Genomic DNA, 14,295 nt, shown 5'->3' on the forward strand with positions numbered 1-14,295 from the left:
CCTCAGTTTGGATGTGAACCTGTGTCATACTCTTGCCCTTAGGCCATTAAATGTTACATATTTTTAATTTCCCAATAATATCTAGTCTTCCGTAATTAACTTTAGTGTTTAATAGTTCTCACGGAGAAGAAATCATCCTCATTGGCAACTAGCTGTTACCATGCCATCTTTGGCCACTGTGTCACACTGACAAGAGCAATGGCTCTCTCAGGGGATGGTGAGTCCCAGGGATGACGGCAGCCTGCGCACACACGCATTCTTCTTAGTCCTTACACATGACAGCCTGAGGTAAAGCGATTTTAGTGGGGGTCTCCAAGTTCGTGAGTGAGACTCGACGCTCCTGACAACCTTTCCCTTCTCTGCCTCTCTGTACTGAGTCTTCCCTTTGCGTCCTAGGTCGGCTAATTCCTGGGTCCTGCTAACACATATCCCTACTTTTCAACCCAGCTGCCCAGCACAGAGTGCTCACAGACCTCAGCTTAGCTATTGTTCCAGAACAAGTTGATGACCACTTTGCTTTCTTATCACTTTAAGAAGGTATTCATATACCATAAAACCAATCTCTTAACCATGTACAATTCAGTGATGGTCATAGAATCATCACTGTGTTACTTCAGAACATTTTCATCACAGGCTTTAAAAAAAAAAAAAAAAAAAAAAAAAAGGTGTCTTACTGCAGCTAACTCCACCAGGCAGATGACATGCACAGTAGGCACTTGTCTCTGTGCTGAAGAGATGGCTCAGTGCTTAAGAGGACATACTGTCCTTGCAGAGAACCTGGGTTTAATTTAATTACTAGCACCTGAATTGGGGAGATAGCAACTGACTTCTTCAGGCACCTGTTCACATGTGCACAGTAAATGTAAATTTTTTTCCAAAGGTACTGCTCACTGTATTGGAAGAAGCCAGTACATTTGATATCCAGTTCATAGATGTATTGCCCTTTCTCACAGAGTGGGAGTGACGAGGAAATTAATTGGTTCCCTTTCCTTTGTTTGTATTTGTTTGTTTTTGAGACAGAGTTTCTTTGTGTAATAGCCCTGGCTGTCCTAGACTCACCTGCGATCCACCTGCCTCTGCCTCTCAAGTGTTAGAATTAAAGGTGTGTACCACCACCACTACCTGGCCAAGATTTATTTGTTTGTTTGTTTGTTTGTTTGTTTGTTTGTTTTATATAGTATCCTGCCTGCCCACCAGAAGAGGGCACTAGATCTCATTATAGATGGTTTTGAGCCACCATGTGGTTGCTGGGAATTGAACTCAGGACCTTTGGAAGAACAGACAGTGAGTGTTCTTGACTTCTGAGCCATCTCTCCAGCCCAATTGGTCCCCTTTCATAAGAGCAGGGCCTTATGACTTAGTCACCTATTGAAGGCCTGTTGCCGTCAGAGCAGGAATTATGCTAAGAGAGAGGCACACACGTCTCCAGCACATCCAGCAGCTGTCACTGTTTGCCCTACTAACAGACATCAACCTGCTTTCTTTCTCTCAAGCTACCTCTCCCGGGCATTTCACAACTTCCCAGGTGGAATCACATAGTGCATAGCCTTTTGTATCTGGTTTTTATTGTTGCTGTTTGGTGTTTGCCAGTGCATATCCTCAGCTCATTATGTAATTGCGTAGCCTGGGCTGGCTTTGAACTTGTGATAATTCTCCTGTCTCTGCCTCCCATGCTCTGGGATTACAGATGTTCACCACCACGCCTGGCTTTTTTTCAATAAGTGTGATGGAGGGAGGGAGGGGAGACCTTCCTTCCACACACTTCAGAGGCTGACTTGGCTCAATGGCAGTGGGTGCAGGAGCTCATGGTCACTTGGGACACCGAAAACAAAGGATGGTTGAATTCTCAGCCCTGAACAAGACATTTATAACACCCTTTGTAAAACTGGGGAAACATCATGGAAGATGGGGCAGAAGGAATATAAAAGCTTGAAGATAGAGGTCAGCAAAATGCCATTTTTCTAGATAGGACGCAGCGATTGCAATCTTGAGTGCTTGCAATCTTGAGCGCACTGCAGCTTGGTTACTGGCCCCGGGCCTGCACACTATTGGCCTTATCAGCAGTCAGTAATGGATGGGGGTGGGGCTTGTGGGACTCCACCCCTCTCTGCTGAACCCTTTGGCTACTGAGGGTTCCTGAAGAGGGTGAGCCATTGTCTTCGGTTGCCTGTTTACTGATAAACCCACCAGGTTCTAGTGGATAATTCTAAGCCCCATGGCCACACAGATGGTTCTAGATAAATTTAGTGGTTCACAAAACAAAGCAAAAAGACAGGATCGTGGGGAAAGATATTTGTAGGAAGGAGAGGACAATTGACAAGTGGAAGGGAGATAAAAAAGAGCAAGGTTGGGAGTAATTAGAATGAGCTGTATACACAGATGAAATTGGTAAAGAACAAATCTAATTTTTAAAAAAGCATTGTGTGTCCAGGGTGGGTCTGTGTGAAGGCAGGTGTCAGGGCTCTGATTTGTCATGGCTGAATGACATTCCTTTGACAAATGACCACAGTCGGTTGATCCATCAAAGCCAGCAGGCATCAGCCCTTCTTTTGGGCTGTTGGGCTGCTCTGAGTTCATTTGCAGGTCTTTCCTTCCCTTTTCATCTTGCCAGTTTGTTCCCTGGGGGTCTTCCTGAGCCTGGCTCAGTGAGCCTTCTCATTCCTGCCTGAAGGCAGAATCGTGTCCCCTGCAGGTATTTTCTGAGTGTGTTCCTATGGCCTGTGTTTTCTCTCAGACTTGCCCATCTTGTGGAATCACATTTGCTCCCAAATCTGAAGCTGGTGCAGAAGGAGGAGCTGTGCAAAACGGCTGTCAAGACGAGCCTAAGGCCAGCACCAAGGTAACAAGCTCATGGCTGTTGTTCCTGTCAGTACCTCTCCTGGCGCATCCACCTAAGGTGACATTCCTGTCTCGTCAACTTCTTAGTTCTGAGGTTAACTCCTAGCTAATAGCATTCCACACCTTCTAGGCTCTGGGTATGAATAGAGCACTAGATAAAACGCTGGCGGGGCTGGGAGTGTGGCTCCGCGGTGAAGGTGGAGCGTGTGGTTTTGCATGCACGAGGCCCCGGATTTGGTCCCCAGCACCGAAGAAAAACCGAACAATGAAGCCCAGGGTAGCTGGTTAGAGCCGACAAATACAACGCAGAGCTGGATGAGGTTTTTCAGGAGCCCCAGCTCAAAAGGCTGGGCTTAGAGGGCTGTGCCAGGCCTGAGGCAGAGCTGCCAGCCTGGGGCCCGGGCTTTGAGACCAGGGCAGGACTGGAGGGGAGACTCTCATAGCTAGAGACTCCCCAAAACTAAGTCCTATTTATCCTTCATCCAGAAGCCTGGGTTTTCCTTCCTCCGAACCTTCCTTTGAACCTCCTCGGCCGTCCCTGTAGCCCTCTTCTGTGTTAAGCCTGTCTTCTTCACTCCATGGCTGTTCTACGACCTTTTTTTTTTCCAGCTGCCGAACACCCAGACATGCCCTGTCCAAAGCAGGGCTGAGGGAAGCAGGGCTGGAGGAGGCAGGGCTGGGGGAGGCGGGATCTGTGGAGGTGGGGCCTGGGGGGCGGGGCCTGTGGAGGCGGGGCCTGGGGGAAGCAGGGCTGAGGGGGACAGATTCACAGTCCTCAGTGTGGAGGCCCCAGCATGCTGGGGGATGGGTGAGAAGCGACGTGTGCTCCCAGCAACCACTTCACTCCCTGTGCTCCTTGTCTCGAAGCAGGCTTCTGGAGGCTCCAGCTCCAAAACCCAGAACGGACTCCTGAGCCCTCCTCCAGAGGAGAAGCTCACCAACAGCCAGACCTCCCTATGTGAGATCCTGCAGGAGAAGGGACGGTGGGCAGGCGTGAGCTTGGACCAGTCAGCCCTCCTCCCGCTGAGGTTCAAGAACATCCGGGAGAAAACCGATGCCCACTTTGTGGATGTCATCAAAGAAGACAGGTAAGCCGCGCCGCAGCCTGCAGTGGTGGCAGTCTGCAGGCTCATCCACGTGTTTGCCCGCTCTTGTCATTATATCGCTTTCCTTTTATTCTGAGGTTAACTTGAAACTTGAAATTCACTGTTTACTCTGCTGGATACACCAACTTTTGGCATTTTATTTATTAGTGTGTGTGTGTGTGTGTGTGTGTGTGTGTGTGTGTGTGTGTGTACACACGCACGCATGTGCTTTTGACTATAATGCACACTAGAAGTCAGAGGGCAACTTCTAAGAGTCAATTTGAGGACCAGGCACAGATCGTCAGGCTTGGTAGCAAATGCTTTTACTTGCTTTTTACTTTTACCTGCCCCATTATTTAAAATTATTGTTGTTTTGGGTACCATACAAAGAAATAGGTTTTATGATATTTGTATCACTTACTTTGTTCTTGTTTACACCCTCCCAACTTTTTTGGGAATAGCAGCTGACTCAGGGTCTCACTGTGTAGTCCTGGCAGGCCTGGAACTTACTATGTAGGTCAGGGTGGCCTTGAACTTTCAGCAGCCCTTCTGTTTTGGCAGACACATGTGCTGCCACACCCAGGATGTATTTACTTTACCAATCATTTTTTCCCCTCCTGTTCTCTTCCTAATATCCTCCTTTCTCTCTTCCTTTTCTCATTTTCTAGTTTTTGGAGTCTGACAAGTATGTTGGATGTGGCATGGCTCATTACCCCTTTGTATGGCGATTCCTAAAAATAAGGATGTTGGCTTACATACATGAAAATCCAAGAAATTTAGGGATACTCTTTCTGGTCCTGAGTCCGTATTCCAGATTGTCAAGTGGCCCATCATCACATCTCTGGCAGCACTCTTTCCCTCTAGCCCAGGATCTCATCCTTTCCTGCTCAGTCCTCTCGGGGCTTTTAAATCTGAGACCATTCCCTGGCTGTCTCGCTTTGTCTATTATGGTATTATCATTTGAAAAATGTACAGGCTGACTCGTTTATAGAAAGACTTGGATGTTGGGTTTCATGAGTTTCCTTTCCAGACTTGGGTTCTGCTTCTCTGGCCAGGCCTAATGGGAGTGATGTCTGTCACGTCCCTCCTCCCAGACCATATCCAGAGGTACTTAGTAAGTGACGGGCATCTTCACTGGGTGAGGCACTGCCAGCTTCTCCAAACTGTTGTTATTATTTTCTCATTATGACTAATAGGTAATCTGTGGGAGGACCACAGCCCTTGTCAGACCTCCTTAGGGTTGTCGTCTGTTGATGAGTCTTGCCTGAAGCCATCTTTGCTATGGTAGTTCAATGGCGGGTTGCATCTGTAGCGTTTTGCCATTGCTGATCAGCAGCCACTGTACAGAAGCACTGTACAGAGCCATTGTTAACTTCTGTTCTATCCCATCCTTGTGCTTATTACACTCAAATGCCTGAATCTGGCCAGCTGACCCCTTAAGACTAGGTCCTTTTGGCATGACCCCTCATTTGTTTGACATGGTCTCTTTAACACAACAGGATGCTCCAAGCTCACCTCATACCTTCCCCAATCTAGCTCAGGAATGAGCCTTTTCTCCAAGGCCCCTGGTAGTGCATATTCTTAAATTTATCTTATTTGTGTTCTTATACCTCTTTCTCCTTCCCCATGCTTATCCGTCCTAGTACCTTCCTACCCCCTAACACTAGGTAGGAGAGAAAGAAGGTTAAAGAGGAAAGGGGATGTAGGTCTCTTAGCTACTTCCTACTGGTTAGGGCTGTTGGGGTTCCTCAGGCAAGTCCAATCTTCATTCCAGGATATCACCAACTTCTTCCTGTCAAACCGCAACAATAGCGACCAGGAGCAGCAGTGGGGAGCATCAGCAGCCGCCTTCTTTCTTGGAGCTCCCCTGACTCTGACACTCTCTCCAGGCTCTGATATTTATACCCTCTCCGAGTCCTCAAAATTAAACTATCTGCAGCTGGTGGCAAAGATCACACTCCTACCAGAGCACAAGACAAAGACAATCATATAGTTAATCCTCTGGACAAACTGAAGCAGCCCCAATACACCTGGTATTGAAACAGAAAACATGTTTACATACCATAACCGAGTTTTTAAAGAAACCAGAGCTTCTAGTCCATTTGTATTTTGCAACCTAGAAGAAAATATTCTACTATCTATCCTATCCTGGTGAGTCCAAAGTTCTGTATCTAATTGTAACTTGCATTTATCAACCTAGAAACATCTTTTTAGAGCCTAAAACATTTTCTTAGATCCCAAACAACTTTAGCTTTTGTCTTTATTGCTTTTTTGTTTTTGTTTGTTTGTTTTGTTTTGTTGTTGTTTGTTGTTGTTTTGGTTTTGGTTTTTTTTGGGGGGGTTGGCTTTTTCTTTTTTTATTTTTTCAAGATAGGGTTTCTCTGGGTAGCCTTGGCTGTCCTGGACTCACTTTGTAAACCAGGCTGGGCTAGAACTCACAGAGATCTGCCTGCCTTTCCCTCTCCAAGTGCTGGGATTATAGACGTGTGCCACCATGCCTGGCATCTTTATTGTTAATAAGAAAAACTGTAAGACTATAACTATCTAGTCTTCAGCCCATTGAAGAGAAGGGAAGGATAAATATTATCTAAGAAAACAGGAAGTACAGAGCAAGCAGCTTCTAAAACTATAGAGATGACAGTGGCTGCTGACTACCTAGAGAGTCAGCAGAGATTTCTCTGTGTGGTTGGAGTATCTAATCTTCAGCCTACAGGCCTAGAATAGCTAACAGACTTATCTGTGAAACAGAAATTTTGAAGGATTGGCCTACCTTGACTCTGCAAAGCTGGACAGTCAATTTCCCAGTGTCCTACTTGTAAACAGTTTGGACAACCTGCTGTCAGCAGTCAAGGTAAAGGCAGCTTTTTTGTCCAGTGGCTAGCTTTCCACATTTGAAGCAAATTCCAAGTGGAGGTTCTTCAGTGTCCATCGTCTTCTTTGAGGTAGATTGGAGGAACTGACAGGAACAGATGTGTTTCTCTGTCAGAAAAGCCTTTTGTTATTAAAGCATCTTTAAATGCCATATTCCCTAGATCTTTAAAGTGTTTGAAGACCATCTATATATCTATAGTATATTAGAATAGAGAAATGTTGCTTGTTTCTAGCATTTTACTATCTGCTTAACTTTGAAAACATACAAGAGACCAAATAAAGCTTATTTCTGTAATTAACTAAACTAATACCTAACAAGACAAGTAAGGTTAAAAAATTTTTTAAATTAAAAATTTAAAAAAGGGCTGGAGAGATGGCTCAGTGGATAAGAGCACCGCCTGTTCTTCCAGAGGTCCTGAGTTCAGTTCCCAGAAACCACATGGTGGCTCACAGCCATCTATAATGTGATCTGATGCCCTCTTCTGGCATGCAGGGTACATGCAGATAGAGTACTGTATACATAATAATAAATAAAATCTTTATAAAAAATTTTTAAAAGATTATTATAGATGACTAACTGCTAATTTGCATCTCCAGTCATCCTGAACAGTTTGCAATAGAAGCTTTCATAAGACTAGAACTTTACATAATATTTTAAATGAGTTGCATATGTGCAATACATTAAACAAGAGTTGAACAAAATAATCTTAAATTTCTATCAATATACAGTAACCCATACCAATCCTATACCCTCCCCTTGTTTTTTTACACTTTTATTATCACCTTTCTTCCTCCTTTCCCCTAATACTAGATAGGAGAGAAAGATAGAAGAAAAAGGATAGAGGAAAGAAAGAGATTTCCTGATTCTAACTTTTACTTTGTTTCTTCCTTGACCATACCAATAGCAACTTATAACCGACCCCCCTAAATGACAACAAACATCCATAGCCCACCGAATGACCAAAACCCATCCATCCCACCTCTTGGGAATGGAGGCATCATGTTCTTAAAATTGGTTTCTGCTGTCTGAGGCGAAGGTATCTTTTGGGGACCCTATGAAAAATGGGACATTGGCCAAGTCCCGGGAGAGCCAGCTGTATCTTTTGCTGCTCAGTCTCTGTGGGATCATCTGGGGCTAGGAGAGCCCAGGGCTTAACTGAAGTCCTAGCTGAAACAGTCTGTGAGGCTGGACCACCTGAGCTAGCCATTTTGAAGTTGACCTGGATACAAACTCTTAAGAAAACAGTAACTGAAGCAGACCGTGAGGCTGAGTCATCTGAGTTACTTGCTTTGTCTTCATTGTTATCTGGTCTTTCTCTGAAAACGCACAAACTTTTCAAGGTAATACTATAGGTACATTTCTGAATATACAAGTTGCACAAATCAGCTAAAGACGAGTTTCTGTTCTATGCTTGAGCAGGTGAAACGCATCAACATTTTTGTTTTGTTTTGTTTTGTTTTGTTTTGTTTGTTTGAGACAGGGTTTCTCTGTGTAGCCTTTGCTATCCTGGACTCACTCTGTAGACCAGGCTGGCCTCGAACTCACAGCGATCCACCTGCCTCTGCCTCCCAGAGTGCTTGGGATTACAGGAGTACGCCACCACACCCAGCTGGCATCGACTTTTTAAAAGATTGATTGATTGATTTTATGCGTATGAGTGTTCTGTCTGCATGTAGACCTGCATGCCAGAAGAGGGCATCAGATCACATTATGGATGGTTGTGTGGTTGCTGGGACTCAAACTTAGGTCCTCTGGGAGAGCAGCCAGTGCTCTTCACCTCTGAGCCATCTCTCCAGCCCCAGGCGTCAAGTTTTTAAGTCCATTTGGGCTGCAATATAAATCTCCATCCATGCTGTATGAAGGGATGACCTGACATGAAGACCAAGTAGCCAATAAGATTCATTGTTATGCAAATGCATTCATGTCCTAGCCAGTAGGAAGTCTTCCCTGGTCAAATCTACTCTTTGTAAGTTTTGCTGGAATCCATATTTTTTCATTCCCTGTAGATACCTAAGCAAAACCACGTCCTCATCTCAAAACTATTGCAGGTTTTCGTTCTGATGTCAATACATCCTTATAGTATATGGGTTGACCTTATTCTACAGACTTTTCCCCCCCCCCCATGACCCAGCGTCTCTCAGCTGCCATTGTTTCATTTTCACTAACATTAAGGAAAATGTAGAGTTAACAAAGCATTATTTAGTCTGTCCCTGGGGGCCTTTACTCTTCCTTTTTGTTAAATAAGCATCTGATTTAAAGTACGATTAGCTCTTTCTACGGCTGCTTGTCCTGTAGGATCGTGTGGTATACCAGCAATGTGCTTTATATTATAATACGCAAAGAATTGCTTCATCTTGCTGGATACATATTTGGGGGCGTTATCAGTCTTAATTTGTGGAAATTACCATTATTTCTAATAAATATGTAATTACAGAATCAGCTTTTTCAGAACTCAAAGCAGTTGCCCATTGAAACCCCAAATATGTATCAATGGTATGGTATATATACTTTAGTTTTCCAAATTCTAAAAAAATGAAGCATATCCATCGCCAGATTTCTTTTCTTTTTCTTTCTTTCTTTTTTTTTATTTTTGTTTTTGTTTTGTTTTTCAAGACAGGATTTCTCTGTGTAGCCTTGACTGTCCTGAACTCGCTTTGTAGACCAGGCTGGCCTCGAACTCACAGAGATCCGCCTGCCTCTGCCTCCCAAGTGCTGGGATTAAAGATGTGCACTGCTGCCCCCTGGCCCAGATTTCATTTTTTTTGGTACCCTTAGGGTTATTTCCAGTGGGTAATGGAGTTTGGTTATACAAAGAACATGTAGGACATTTTTTTATTATTTCTTTGGCTTGTTGCCAAGTGAGAGAAAAATTTTTTTTCTTTAAGCCTTTACTGCTAACATGGTGTTTTTTCATGAAATCTAATATATTTCCTATTAGTAATTGATCAATTTCCTCATTTCCTTGTGCCAATGGACCTGGCAAACCTGTTTGAGACTAAATATGAGTAATATATAATGGATAACTTCTATTTCTAATTGCCTGTTGCAATTGTATAAATGACAAAGTTAATTCTGAATTTTCAGGATTAAATCCAGCAGTTTCTATATACAAAACAATTCTTGTTGAGGTTAATTTGAAAATATGGCCAATAAATACTTATTAGGCTATAGTTATGATGACGGCATTATCTAACCCACTTTTGCAATCAAAGACACAGACACCTGATGTAATTTAGAATAAGCCTTTACCTGGAGCAGGTCAGATATTACCTCCTAAGTTGTCCTTCAATAACTCCCAGCCTCCATCCCATGCCATCTGTTTCTAGTAATTTTTACTTGGGCTACCTCCCATCCATAATCTCAAAATACTTGCTAAGGTTGTCTATTTTGGCCATCTCTTTCCATGAGGAACTTCAGAGTTCCTCCCCTGGGCCCACATGGCTCTTTTCCTATCCTATGGCTATTCTCTTCCTTCTTCCTCCTCCTCCGTCCTGTCTCTCAACCAAGATGCTCTCTGCGTGAGCTTTAGCCACACCTATTCCACTTGCCTGCCTAGGTGTGTCGGCTTTTTATTGGTCAAATAGGATTAAGATTTTAGGCAAGGTTACATAGCAATACTTGGGGCAGTAAGCAGTAATTAGCATCAAAATACATCAGACCAACCTCCAACAAACTCTTTTTGCATATTGAGAATCAGCAATTGTATTAAGAGAGTCAGAAAAATCTAATATTATCATAAGGATTGCATACAACTCTGGCTTTTGAACTGAAGTATTTGGGCTTTGGATCATCTTGCTTGTTTTGTCTTACTTATATCCTGCTGTTCCCAACTTATTTCCATCAGTTAAGCCACCACCGCCTGGCTTGTTGACATATTTTATAGCCCAAATAGCTAATAGAATCTCCTCTCTGAATTTTTCTGGAGCAACTTGTAGCCCCCAGCATGGCAGGATTCTTTCTCTAAAGTATCTTCAGCAGAATCAGCCAACAAAATATCATTCCATGTAATGGTAAATGATAGATTGAAGAAATTGCCTAAGAATCATTTCTAGCAGTTGTTGGCACAAAATATTGACATAAAGTTGGACTATTTAGCATTCCCTATAGAAGCAGTTTTTAATGGTATCTCTTTACTGGACCACTGCTGTTAATAGTACTGAGAAAGCAAACCTTTCCCGATCCTGCTTATGCAAGGTTATTGTGAAAAAACAATCTTTTAAGTCAATTACTATTATAGGCCATGACCTAGGTAACAAAGAAGGCAAAGGAATTCCAGGCTGTCAGGGACGCATTGGTTGAATTACTCTATTCGCTGCTCTTAAATCCGTTACCATCCTCCATTTTCCTGATTTCTTTTTTTTTTTTACAGCAAACACAGGAGAATTCCTTGGGCTGGCAGACACTTCTGTATGCTGAGCCTCCAGCTGCTCTTGTACGAGCCGTTCGAGTGCCTGCAGTTTTTATTTTGTTAAGGACCACTGCTCAGGCCATATAGGTTTGTCTGACATCCATTTTAGGGGTAGGGCTGTTGGTATTTCAACAGTGGCCCGTCTTATAAATTTGGAAACTCGGTCCCTGCGAAGCCCTGTGTTTGGACAGTGGACACAGCTTGTGATCGTTCTTGCTGACACCAGTACCTTCCCCATTTCACCCCTAATTTCATCATTGGCTGTCTCTGGGATTACAGGAATATTAACTTGAGTGCCCCATTGTTGTGAAAGAGAAATGTATTCCCCGTAAATGTGTGGGTGCGTCGGCCACATAGGATCTCAGCTATAAACTGTGTAAATCCTTATGAAATGGCCGTTCCGGATTCCAAGATTTTTTAGGAAAGAATAGTGACATTAGCTCTTGTATCTACCAATCCTTCTGTTTCAACACCATTCATTTGCAATATTAATTTGAGTCTCTGATTGTTACCGATTGTTTGCCAGAACACACATTTTCCAGTACTCTCAAATGCCTTTTTCTTTCTACTGGAGCAACTTTGCCCTTAATGTAAGGAAACAGTAATTGAGCTATTATATCCCCTGCATTAATTTGTATCTCCTCTTTTACGTATGCCATGATTTTAATTTCTTTCTTGCAGTTCCCATCTATAATACCTAGATGCACAATAAATCCTTGGAAAGTTAGTCTGCTTCTTCAACAATCATCCCTACTGTCCCTGAAGGCAAAGGACCTTAAATACCAGTGGCTATTTTGTAACATTCAACTTTTGGGTATAGAGTAAAAGGTTTATCTGTGACCAGATCCAAAGCTGCACAGCCTTCAGTAGGGTGCATGAAATACTCAGCAATACTGGCTGCTTGTTACCTCCTCCTTGACTCAAGAAAAATAGCTCGTATTTTTGCTGTGGGGCCTCAAGCTGATAGGCCCCTCAGTTTGTTTCCCCAAACCTCCTGGACCTGCACTCATTAATCCAGTGCCTTCCTTTACCACAATGCCTACGAATCCCAGGAAGCCTGGGCATTCCATTGCAGCCAGAAACTGCTTGCTACCATCTGTGAAGTGAAAGTACCACATTCCCCAGAGTTAACGCACCTGCCATTTTGAGCTCTGAGGCTTTTTAACCTTAAAACTTCTTTGTAAATGGCCAGTTCACCACAATTAAAGCACCAGATATTTTTATATCTGAGACCTATTGCTTGTCCTGTGATATAGGCATGATGCTCCTGAGAGCCAATAGCAGTTGTGTCTCTAATCCATTCATCTATTGGTCCTGCTCGTGCCTTTAGTGGTCTAATTACTCTTCTTACACTCAGTGTTTGCAGTCTCCAATACCAAGGTCTCTATCCACACACGTCTGGCATCGGGATCTGATACAGCTTTATTTACAGCTGAAGCCAGTCTCCGCAAGAAGTCTGTGAAGGCTTCTCCGGAGCTTTGTATTACCTCAGGAAGTGAGGTGAACCTTTCCCCAGGCTCATCAACCATGCCCCAAGCCCTTAAAGCTACCGAGCGACATTTCTCTGTAATGACATCATCAGATGGAGCTAGGTCAGCATAACGCCCTTCATCAAGCAATTGATCTTTAACGACGTTTAGCCCTCTTGCTCTGTTGTGTTTGTGGCTTCCTCACTCCACCACAGTAACCGTTGTAACTGCTGACCAGCTTCTAGCCCAGCTGATAGCAATCCCTTCCGATCTTGGGGAATAGTTCTATTTTGGATGACCCCGTTACTTAATATTTGTTTAACGAAGGGGAACGCATTCCCCATAGGAAACAATAGACTTTTGAAAGATCTAACATTTCTACTGGATACCGTGTTATTTCTTCGTATTCATGACCAACATCGTCAGCAGGCATGTGGTGCACACTTACTGGGAAAACTGATGGTGACTTGAATCCCAGGCAACTCCTCTGGTGGTGCACTTACCTCACACAGGGTCTTTGGGGACCTGACAGAGAAGGTACATGGAGCATGGCAGGGCAGAAATGTGCCTTCCAGTCTAGGACGCTTCCCTCTCTCATCCGGTGGGCAGTTCCTGCTCTCGGACACCAGACATGAACCCCTTTGTCCTCTCTCCAGCACTTTTTGTTTTCCAAGGGCTTCAACCTCTACTCACAAACTCTCTAGTTGCCCATCCAACTCTGAGATCCCTTCAGAAATGAGAGAACTGAGTGACCCTTCTGATTTTTTTCAGCTGTTTCCCCAACCCTTTTTAAAACAGAACACAGGAAGAAGACAAAGCAAAAAACAAATAATCCCATGGTGGCGCACGCCTTTAATCCCAGCACCCGGGAGGCAGAGGCAGGTGGATCGATGTGAATTCGAGGCCAGCCTGGTCTACAAAGTGAGTCCAGGACAGCCAAGGCTACACAGAGAAACCCTGTCTCGAAAAACAAAACAAAACAAAACAAAAACAAAAAAACACAACAACAACAGAAAATCCCCCCTGGGAGCAAAACAGGAGAGAGCTCAGTGTTAGCAGCTTCTGTGAACTTTTTGCTGGCATCCTGAAACAGTATAGTCATTTCTTTGTACGCGGCCATCTCCTCTACAGCATTAGAGACCAAGCTTTCCATTGTGCCTAGCCACATCTCTGCACCATTTGTAGGCGCACTTTTTAAAATCTATTTTATCTTAATGCAGCTTCGTACTTTTGGTCTGTTTGTTTTTTGAGACAGGGTTTCTCTGTGTCCCGAGTGCTGGGATTAAAGGCGTGCACCACCACGCCTGGCTTTAATGCACTTTTTTATGCCTCCTTATCCCCTCCACCCCTTATCCATCCTAATACCTTCTACCTCGCTAGCACTAGGTAGGAGAGAAAGACGGTTAAAGGGGAAACGCAGTGTAGGTATCTTAGCTACTTCCTGTTAGTTAGGGCTGTTGGGGTCACGGGGCCAGCCCAGTCTTCGTTTCAGGGTGTCGCCAGCTTCTAGGCAAACTGCATCAACAGCAGCCGGAGCAGCAGTGGGGAAGCACCAGCCTCTTTCTTTTTCGAGACCCACTCTCTGGCTCTCTCTTGGCTCTGGCATTTATACCCTCCCAGAGT

At 44.0% G+C, this 14,295-nt stretch overlaps 1 protein-coding gene across 1 annotated transcript in view; it reads left to right on the top strand.

The window, feature by feature from the left end:
* The window catches only part of Adcy9 (adenylate cyclase 9), a 131,878-nt gene that overhangs the window by 93,645 nt on the left and 23,938 nt on the right, over window positions 1-14,295 (top strand). The window contains exons 4-5 of the mRNA XM_051167580.1: window positions 2,735-2,839; window positions 3,709-3,926. Coding sequence (XP_051023537.1) covers window positions 2,735-2,839; window positions 3,709-3,926 — 323 coding nt within the window. The remainder of the gene's footprint in view (window positions 1-2,734; window positions 2,840-3,708; window positions 3,927-14,295) is intronic.

Source organism: Acomys russatus, chromosome 25 (assembly GCF_903995435.1).
Source record: "Acomys russatus chromosome 25, mAcoRus1.1, whole genome shotgun sequence".
Classification (NCBI taxonomy): Eukaryota; Metazoa; Chordata; class Mammalia; order Rodentia; family Muridae; genus Acomys; species Acomys russatus.